We start from the raw sequence: 10,365 nt of genomic DNA on the forward strand, positions 1-10,365 counted from the left end.
AAAGCAAAAGCCTCTTTTGTGGGAGAAGAAAATGCCTGAGAAATTACAAGGCAGAGTTTGAGGCAACATCATTTTGAAACCCTGGACTTGATGGTCCTCTGCTTCCCCCTGCCATTTAATTGGCCCTTGCATTGCTTCCAGTGTGAAGCACAAACCTCCTCTGCCTCCACTTCCTTGTTGCTATTTCTTGATGTTAAATTATTCCAGATTCCTGCTTTCGACCCCGAAACAAAACTTAAAGCAAAGGCCAGTTCGTATCAGGCCCAGCCCCAAAACCTCAGAGAATTCAGTTCGGTTCAGCCAAACTTCAGTTCTTTATTTGCTCACACCGGATAGACAGAGTCTTGCCAGACTAAAGCAACTCTGCCTGTCCTAAGGGGGAATAACCTGGGAAGGCTCCAGGGCGGGGCCAGTCTGAACCTCTTTGTCTTCCCACGTTCCAACCCAGGACTGTGTTTTCTCTTATCCTCCTTGGAATGTGCTCCTTCCTTTTTGAGAACCAGCAGCATTCCTGAAATCCACAGTTTGCCAGGGAGGGAGGGAGGAAGGAATACTGAGACACCCCCATCAACCACCTCAGCAAACACATTTGGATTACAGACATCCCTGTAATTAATTAATGAACAGGGCAGTTATTCCTGTTCCCTAAAGCTGTATCCCTCTTGTTCTCCAGGGGTTCAAAGTCCCATGTTTCCACTCCCTTCTCCAGACCACCCTGCCAGGTAGGCTGGATCAGGTGGAGGGAAAGCAAAGGGACCAAGGAGCTTTGTGGAGGAGGCCCAGCTGGAGACACTTGGGGACCCTTTGGGGACGGGCAGGTGAGCGTTTCAAGTGCTCCAAGACGTGCGCCTTGTGCTGCTGGTGAAAGAGCAAAACTGTCCTAGGAGGCGGCCTGAGCTGGACTTTTGGGTGTGGATGCAGTGTTGTGTAAACACCAACAGTATCCTTGACACGCACATCCCTGCCGCACCTTGCCAAGTCCTCACTGACCCGTTTGCAGAAAGCAGCCCTGGGCCAGGCACTCTCCATTCGGCAGAGTCAGGTGAGTTTGGGAAGCATGCGCAGCGCATAACCTTTCTTCCGCTTGGCTGCAGTTCAGAGATGCCACTGCACACCCAGGGCAGCAGGTAGCAGGCATAGAGTCAGAAAAGAAACAGGAGTTTAGAACTGGACTGGATCAACCTTTAATGAGCTCAGAAATGCGGGTGCAAAGCATCTTGAAGGGCCCGGTCATAGTCCCCCATTAACCTCCATGGTCCAGCTTTCAACCCGATCCCAGGAAGGAATTCTCTTGTACCATTAAAGTCGCTGAGGCTGAGTTTCAGCTGTGAATGCATGTCACAAGTTGCCCAGATCCTTGATTCAATAAAGCCCTGGTTGGAATTATGATCATGGAATTCGAGGTCAAGTCTGAAGCACCTTCCTCAAGGTCCAGATGATGCCAGTCCGAGTCCTCCAGCAGCACAGCCTTATTTTTCTGGTTCCAAGGTGGTAGAGAAGGCAGTATCTTCCTTCGCTCTGCTTTGAGGACTGCCGGGAACACTGGATGGGCCAAGAGGCAGAACCACCAGCGCACCTTCCTCCCAGGTCTTGTGGGAAGAGAAAGACTGGTAGGAAGCGATGGAGGACAGCCTGCGAAAGGTATCCTTCATCGCTTCTTGGAACTCATGACGGATCAAGCAGTAGAGGATAGGGTTGAGGCAGCTATTGGCATGAGCCAAGCATGTGGTCAGGGGGAAGATGTAAGTATGGAGATAGTGAAAGGTGTGATCCATGGGCACAGCCTTGAATTTCACCAGAATGCCCCAGACGGTGACCACATGGTTAGGGAACCAGCAGATGAAGAAACAGCTGACCACGAGGCGGACAGTCGAGGCAACCTGGTTATGCCGTGTTAGGCTGTGGCTGGTAAAGTGGTGAATTCTGAGGAACCGGAGGAGGAGGAGGTAGGAAGTCAAGATGACCACCAAGGGGATTGCAAAGGTGAACACTACTCTCTGGAGCTGGTAGATTCCCAAGTGATATGGGCTGGGGAATTGGAAGAGGCACAATTCCACCCCGGCAACACTTACCACTCTGGCATAGACAGCAGTCGGTATGGTGGCCCCCACCGCCACGGCCCAAATAGCAGCAGTGATCCACTTGGCCACTCGAGGTGTCATCCTTAACCCGTCCTTGACAGCCGAGACTACTGACCAGTAGCGGGTGACCCCCATGGCCGTGAGCAAGAAGACGTTGGTGTAGATGCTCAGAAGAGTCAGGGAAGGAACCGCTTTGCACATGGCTTGACCGAAGGGCCACCTGAAATCCAAGGCCGTCTCCGTTGCCCAAAAAGGCAGCATCAGGGAGAACAGGAAGTCAGCGACTGCTAGCCCAAAGACAAAGGTATTAATGGCTGCCGTGGACCTCTCCTTCTGGATCCAAAGGAGGTACATCACGAGGCTGTTTCCCGAGAGACCCACTGCACACACCAGCAGGTAGACCACGGCGATTGATACTCTCATGCCAAACGAAATATCCGACGAGACCAAGGCGGCGTCATCGCTGAACAGGTCAAATATCCCTGTTGAGGACCCGTTTGTGATGCTGACATTCCACTCGGGACCCCAAAGTCCACTCACATCCATCTTTGAGAAAAGGATGGAAATGGATTTCCTGAAAGGTCCTTTTACACGGCCCCTGTGACCCTTGCACGGTTGAGGCCGGGAAGGTGCAGGATCTTCCCCAAGAAAAAATCCGGAACAGTCATCCACAAGGAGAGAGACTCCACAGAGCTGCCATTATGGCTCGCTGGCAATGAAGTTGGACGCGTTGGCAAAAGGCTGTTGCTTCAGAGCCTCCAGCCCTCCCTTTCAACCTTTTCCTAAGGGAGCTCCATCTTTTAGCTTTCCTTTCCTTCTCCAATCCAAGCCGTAGCCTGATCCGCCAACCTGCTGAGAAAAGAGAAACAGACGATTGATCTGGGAACTGAACTTGCTCACCACGCCCTGCTTAAAGATTAAGGACAGCCTCCCCGTAGGATGGCCAGGGCAGGGCCCCTCCTGTCCTCACCTGGCCTGCCTGTGTGTACTCTGGGTCCCACTCCTTATCTTGATTGCACATGCCAGTTCTTTATGGAGGGAGCTTTGGGAAGCCGACCTCCAGCAGGTACTGTGTTCTCCAGCTGATACTGGCATGAGATTGGCAGCCCCTGTGCCCAAACCCTGCCTCTGGGAAAGACTCGCTGCTTATGGAAGAGGTTCGGTCAGCGGGGAGGAGGCTTTCCAAGTCACCACAACTGTCACGGAGAATCCTTCCATTTTGTCCACCTGCTCGGGGACACAGGAAAGAAGCCAGCCGAAGAGAGCGCCTCTGAGTTTGTGCAGCAAGCCTCTCCTGTGCTGCTGAGTAGCTAGACATCCTAGAGCCTCCAGGGCTGCCTTCAGAAGGCGCCCGCTTCGCCTAATTGCTTGGATTGGTTCACACAATAACCCGAACTGTGATCTAGACTCCATGACCTTCAGAGGCTACAACTGGGCCAGTGAATGTTTCCCAAGAGGATTCTGGTTGGAACATCTCCAGGCATCAAATCTGAAGTTAAACAGTCCTTGGTGAATGTCAAAATGCTGGCTTGGGGAAAAGCATGCTTTTCTCTGGGTGTTGCAGAATCTTTCCAGGCCTCCCCAGTGGATTTTTTTTTGGCGGGGGAGAGGCTATTGGGCACCGATGTCACCCAGGGCAGCCTCCAGGCAGGAGTCAGTAAGGCGGAGGCCTGCCCTGGCATCGCTTCTTGACTGCCCAGTGCGAGTGCCCAGAGGATGCCAGAGCACGTGGCTGTCGGGGAGGACTTAGCCCCTGGCTGGAGGGAATAAATTTCCGCCGGAGGAGACTGGCTCCTTTCCACAACTCCTCTCTCTACCAGAGGAAGGCCTGTGGGGTGAGTCCAAGGGAAGACGAGCATCAGCAGGCAAGCAGGAGATGGTCCGACCCATCTCGAGGGGACCCTGGCCAGCCTCGCCCTCCCAGCGGCCCCTCCTACCTCGACTGTCGTCCAGGAACTGGGCCTGAGCGCTGCCAGCTCCAGCTCCAGCTCCAGCAGCAACCTCTCCTTTCTGCCCAAGGCCAGCTTGGCCTCCTGGTACTCCCTCCGCCAGTGGCAGACTTCGCTGGTCAGCTTGCTCAGCTGCTGCGTGGTGCTGCAGGCCTGCGGAAGGGGAGCCGGGTCAGCTCAGGTGGACCTGGAGGTCACGCGCTGGGCGCGGTGTCCCCACCTGCTCCTCCGTTTCCCTCCGTAACTAACTCTGTGAGGAGCAGAAGCTGGGTGGGTCGGGGTGCTCTGGGGATGGTTGGCCTGCCCAGCCTCCCCTTCCCTGGTTTTTGCACATGCTGCTGCATGCAGGAATGGCACAGCCCACAGCTGTTGAGAAGGCCCCCCCCCTTTGCTGGGGGCAATCGGTTTCTGCTGGAAAAGCTGGCCTTCATTCTCACCCCCAGGGAAGAGCCCACAGGAAGGAGCCTCTGCTGCCCCAGAAGTCCCAGGTTCTGCCCCCACCTTGGTGGACAGAAGGGAAGGGGAGAGGCAGGGACCGGCAGTGCTCAGGCGCGGGAGAGCGGTCCCATCCCTGTGGATCGGGCGCCTTCCAAGGCCGCCCAAAGAACAGCCAAGCCCCTCCTGCCTGGCCGAGCAGGAGGAGGAAGGCTCCAGAGCTCAGATGCCGAGAAGGACTTTGATTTCTGTGCGGGGCAAATCCATGTCCGTGGCTGCTGCTCGTCTCAGAGAAAGAGACTAGTGTAGCCAAGCTGTGTCTGTGAGCCTTTTGCCTGGCAAGCCAGTTCCTGATTAAGTGGAGATTAAGGTTGAGCTTAGTGTGCAGGCTGACGTTATCGGGGATCCCTGCCAACCTCGCCCTCCCAGCAGCCCCTCCTACCTGCTCGACTGCAACCTGGCACTCGTATTTAAGCGCCGCCAGCCCCTTCTCCCTTCCGGCCAAGGCCAGCTGGGCTGCCCGGTGCTCCCTCCGCCAGTGGAGGACTTGGCTGCGGAGCTCGCTCCGCTGCTCCTTGGTGGTGCAGGCCTGGCGGAGGAAGAGCTGGGTCAGCCTAGTAGGCCTCACAGGCCGGGAGTCGCTCTGTAGACGGTCTTCGTGGGAGCTTTCACAGCAGCACCTCGTTGCACAATCACACAACTGTATGTTGTTGGTACCCAAACGTGTCTCCTTTCCCTGTCTTCTGGCTGCAGTTTTTCTTAAAAGCCCCACACATTGCCCTACCCTTTCCAGTGACAGACTTCCCTGTTCTTGGAAGTGATCATTTTCTGACATTTTCTTGCCAACCAGCTCTCCCCCTTCTTTCTCCCATCTAGGATTTACCCCGATGGGTAGATGGTGGTTGTAACTGGGTTTCCTGGGCAGCTCGGGGAAGTCCCTCCTTTCCTTCAGTGTGGCAAAGGGGCTTTTTCCTCCGTGCCACCCTACGGTCCCATGCCATGCGGGGAGAATCTGCCCAGGGAACTGATCCATTTGGTCAGTTTTTCACCCACAAAGATGACACTGAGATGGTGTGGTGTGAGGGACCGGTTAGCAATGAAGGTTCTCAGGAACGGGCAAAATATCCAGGTTGGTTTCTCCCAGTTTCTAATGTTTGCAATAGGTCAAGTTCAGCTGATGTCCAAAGATGAGTTTTCAGGCCCTAAAATTTGTATGGAGAAGGGATGCACAACTCACCAAAGATGTCCGGGAGAGTGTGTGAGTGGAAGGGCTGCAATTTGATCTCTATCTATCTATCATCTATCTATCTATCATCTATCCATCCATCCATCCATCCATCCAATTTATATGGCTGCCCATCTCAGCAAGTGACTCTGGGCGGTGACCAGAATTAAAATAAGAACTATGACAAACGTTACAAAAGTTAAAATACGAGCAGCCGAGAAACCTCAAACCCAAGTCCCTGCAGTAACACAGCCAAGAAGCGGGTCCCTGCAGAGCCTCCGGGCCCCAGGCCCAAGCACGGAGCCCGGCCTTTCGGGCCTTTGAACGGCCAGCGGGGCGGGGCCAGAGCAACCTCTGGAGGGGAATGGGCCAGAAGGTGGGTGCTACAGCAGGAGAGGAACATGGACATGTTTTTGCAAAGGACCGTCATTAACAGAATGATCCTCTTCATTATTATCAGGATTATTTGCATTCTTGAACATACACTTGTTGTTGTTGTTGGGAAACTAAACAGCAGAGCTTGGAGACCTGTGGATTTAGATGTTGCTCCATTTCAGGTCATTCATTCATTCATTTCTGATGGCATTGGCTGCTGCTGTGCGGCTGTTCAGCACTAGGTTTGGCAAATGGACTACAAGGATCCTCCAGTCCCACTTTCTGCAACGTGTGAGGAAACCAAGGGGTGGGAGCTAATCGTGTCCCCTCTTGGGACCTGGAGAAAAGCCTTGGCACCGCAATCTCAGCTGCAAGAGGCTGCTGTGCTCCGGAGTGCTGGGGCACCTACCTCCTTGGCGGACTCCACCAGTTTCTTCTGGAGAAGTTTGCCTTCCTCCCGCAGTTCTTCTCCCTGTGAAAGGAAGCCCAAGGAGAGCCCCCAGAAGGGACGGCATCAGCTGTTTACACCCTTCGGGACTGTTCCCGGCTGTCCACCCTCTTCCCCCGGGCCCTCACACCTCCTCTGTTCTCTCTGGCACTTTTCCACCAGGTGGGCCACTTTCTCCTGGGTGAGCGGAGAAAGCTCACTGTGCCATCGGGATACCACGGCTCCTTGCTGCAGCACTTGCCGGGCACATCACAGACTGGCCAGCCAGCGGCTGTTGAGTGTGGGGCGACATTGGCTGGTCTCACCTCTGCGCTGTGCTGGTGCAGCTGCAACTGGGTGTGCCGGACGCTGGCACGGAGGTCCTCCACCTCAGCAGCACGCTGCTTCAGCTGCTCCTGCAGGGCCTGTTTTTCCGCCTCCTGCTTCCTGATGCAGGCCCGCAGACCTTCACGTTTCCGCTTTTCCTCCTGCAACTGCAGAGGGAGCTGCCGCCAGTCTCACCGCTGGGCACTTTCGCCTGCTTGGGCACTCCCGCACAGCTTACCCTGCACTTGCTCTTCTGGAACTGCTGCTTCAGGTTGTTGAGCTGCTGCAGCAGCAGGTCCTCCCTGTCCTTGGCCCTCTGCAGCTCCTCCTGCAGCTGCTCCCCCAGGAAGCCCTTGTCCTGTGCCAGATGGTGGGGAAGGGGAAGGTGATGGGAAGACTGTCAACCGATATACATCCATCCGTATAGATAATACAACTCATATCAAGGAAAATAATTTGCCAAAATCATCCACTAGGGAAAATTGCAAGCAAATGTTGCGGATGAGCCAATGTTGTGATGCATTCACAATGAGGAGAAAGTTGCACAACCCCTGTGGAGTAGACCAACCAGTGGAGGAAGGAGGGGAGCCCTGAGACCGCAAAGCACCCCCCCAAAGCCCAAGGGAGGGCAGAGACCAGCTGGATGGACTTCCCAAAGACCAAAGCTGATCCAGGACTCAAATACAGAACAATTGCTTACAAATAATCCAGGTTTCGCAGCCTGTCAACTCATCAGCTGTCCTTCAAGTGTTCCCGTCCAGGTCATTTGGGGGAGTTAAACCCCTCCCTGCCCTGCAGCTAAGCATGACACATGCCATCAAGGGTATCTGGTACTTGAACAGGGGACGGTTCCAAAGCAGCCTTGAGAATCAGCTCTACTTCGGGAACCTTGCTGAAATCTAGAACTTCTCTAGGTTTAAATCACTTGGTAGAACACAATCTTTTTTCTTCACAAAACAGGATTCTGCATCACAGCACCACTAGATGGTACTCACTGGCTATTTAAGAAAAAGATAAAAGATTTTTATTGTTGTTTTATTTAAAATGACTGTCATTTTGTAACATTATGAACTTCCATTTTTTAAAAAATGTTTAAGTCTGTCCTGCTACACATCCCTGAATGTCACTGATGTGGTTTCACTTGGAGGCTCCTCGCTGGTGATCCAGACTATACACTATGATTTAAGAATCCCAGTGGCCAGCACACTAAAATATACTCTGATTTGCTTGATCAACGCTTTGCTGTTGTGGAAATCCAGCCATTCTAGGCTACAAGTCATGGTTTATAGCTTAACCAGTTGTAATTTGTTCCATAAAGTATGATTAAACATAGCAAGGTGTAGTTACGTAGTAGATTGCATGAACCCAGCCAATAAATGATTAGCACTTCATGTCTTTAGCTGGGATGTTTGTGCATTCAGGGTTGGTATTGTTGCCCTCAGGCAGGGGTTCCTCAGTCAAAACAATATGGATGTAATGGATCCTGCAAAGGGCAGAACAGCCGGAGCATTTCTGGGTGTCTGGCATGCAAATAAGAGAGCCATCAAGAGATCGATGGAGCCGGTTGTGATCCACCACCTAGTCAGGCAGCTGCTTCAAGCCATGCGCAACCATGTGATGAGGTGGACCAATCACAAGAGAGCCAGCACCACTCCCAGCCAGCAGTCAGCCAAGACATCCCAAGCAGTCTCCAATCACCAGCCGACCCCCCAGGATTCAAATTCCCACAGGCTATAATCCTGCAAGGTAACCCCACTTCTGAACCATTGCACCGAGGACGTCTCGCTGGGACGCAGGGAGAATCACCTGCAAAAACGCATCGCTGCTTCACTCCTGATCTCTCTGGCCCAGAGGGCTCCAGCTCAGGGGATGCGTCAGTCAGAAAGTATCCGGTGGTTGAACCCAACTTGCTGAAGACCCTTAGGGGGATGATAAAAGCCAAATCTAGTTTTCACCATTTGGGCCATTGGGTTTAAAAGATTCCACAAAAGAGGCTTTTTAACGACTAGAAGAGATAAATTCCATTTATTTGAGCCTCTCAGCACTGGTATCACTTTGGAATTGTCGAGAACAACGAATCTCACAAAGGAAAGTTTAAAAACGTTACGCTTGTTGTCATGTGACAGTTCCAGGCACTAGAGCTCATTGGGGGAATAAAGATGGCGACCCTCGGGATCTAGCCACGCCAGTTCCACTCAGCCACAAAGAGTCTTGGATGGCCTTGGAGGTGAGGCTTTTGTCCGCTCTCACCGAGCCAGATGCTCTCCCCGGACCCCAGCCAGGAAGGCCTTTAGGCAGAGGCTAGATGCTCATCTGTCAGATGGTCTCCCGCATGGAGTTGGTGCTGGCCTGTGGACCGCCGCAAGGGAGCAGCGAGTCGGGTTAAAACTGAATGCTATTCAACGCCTGGGGAACAAAACTGGGTCTCCTAGAGAGGCCCTCATCAGCTGTCCTTCAAGTGCAGGTCAAGGTCATTTGGGGGACTTCAAACCCCCACCACCCCGATCACACCCACAACTAAGCATGACGTGGGTCCTCAAGGGGATCCAGTACCTGAACAGGGGGACGGTCCCGAATCAGCCTTGAAAATCCACGTCAGGAACCGTAATGGGCTGCGCGAACAACCTGGAGAGACAGGAGGAGGAACTGCGGCCCAGGCAATGGCCTAGCAAGAGAAATCTGAGTCCACAGCCGGGACGGGGGCGGAGAAAGCGACTCAGAAGGGACCCCCCCGTCCTCTGGGACACAGAGGTGGGGGAGGGGCGCGTGCTCTGGCTTACCAGAGTTTGCTATTGCAACCTTACAATAGAGGGAGAATCAGTATTCAAGATTTTGGTTTCCTGGTCTGGACCACCTTGAAGGGCTGATGGGAACCTTCTGAAATCTAGAACTTCTCCAGGCACAAATCTCTCTGACCTCTTGCCTTCAAGAAGGATGTGTTGGCCATTAGTATCCCATGAGGCTGGACCCAGTTGCCCAGCTGGAAGCCTTATCTGAGTCTATTGTGAGTCAACAGGAGCTCATTGGATCTTCCTTCTGTGCCCTCGCTGTGCTGGAAGGAGCTGAGAGCTGAACTTGGTCACGTCTGCAAGGGGCTGCCCATCCCAAGATAGCTCTGCTCTTGTCTCATTGCCCCAGAAGCTGGCATACGAGGCCCTCTGCCATGGCTGATGCAGGTTCAGGTTGCTCCTGGGCACATACCAACTTTCCTGCAAAGCCGTGTGTTGATTTAACGTGATCAACAAAGATTGGGGAGGGGCAGTGTCTTGTCCAAGATGTTTCTCGTGATGAGAGTCATATAAATAAAAATAAATAAAAAAGCCAAACTGGAGCTTCTGAATAAATATGCCTAGGATTGCACTGTTCAGGCTGGATGGTCTCCAACAAGTTAAGAAGCAAAGAATGGATTTGGGAAGGGGAATTATATGCCAGCAAGTGGCAGGTCCCTTGCAGATGCTTTTCCTCCCCTTCTGGCCAGAGGGCCTGGAAGGAGATACCGGAAGAGGTTCTTCGTCCCACCTTGCAGAAGCCTGGCTGCTGAAGAAC

At 53.2% G+C, this 10,365-nt stretch overlaps 1 protein-coding gene across 1 annotated transcript; it reads right to left on the minus strand.

Annotated features, from left to right (window-relative positions):
- Positions 1-1,349: 1,349 nt before the first annotated feature.
- Positions 1,350-2,972, minus strand: RXFP4 (relaxin family peptide/INSL5 receptor 4). The gene has a single exon (XM_063316639.1). The coding sequence runs from the start codon at positions 2,625-2,627 to the stop codon at positions 1,470-1,472; it is 1,158 nt and encodes a 385-aa protein (XP_063172709.1). The 5' UTR covers positions 2,628-2,972; the 3' UTR covers positions 1,350-1,469.
- Positions 2,973-10,365: the final 7,393 nt, after the last annotated feature.

This window comes from Candoia aspera, chromosome 17, assembly GCF_035149785.1.
Source record: "Candoia aspera isolate rCanAsp1 chromosome 17, rCanAsp1.hap2, whole genome shotgun sequence".
Lineage (NCBI taxonomy): Eukaryota > Metazoa > Chordata > Lepidosauria > Squamata > Boidae > Candoia > Candoia aspera.

Coding starts and splice junctions, on each gene's coding strand:
- RXFP4 (XM_063316639.1), bottom strand. CDS start 2,627: ATGGATGTGAGTGGACTTTGGGGTCCCGAGTGGAATGTCAGCATCACA.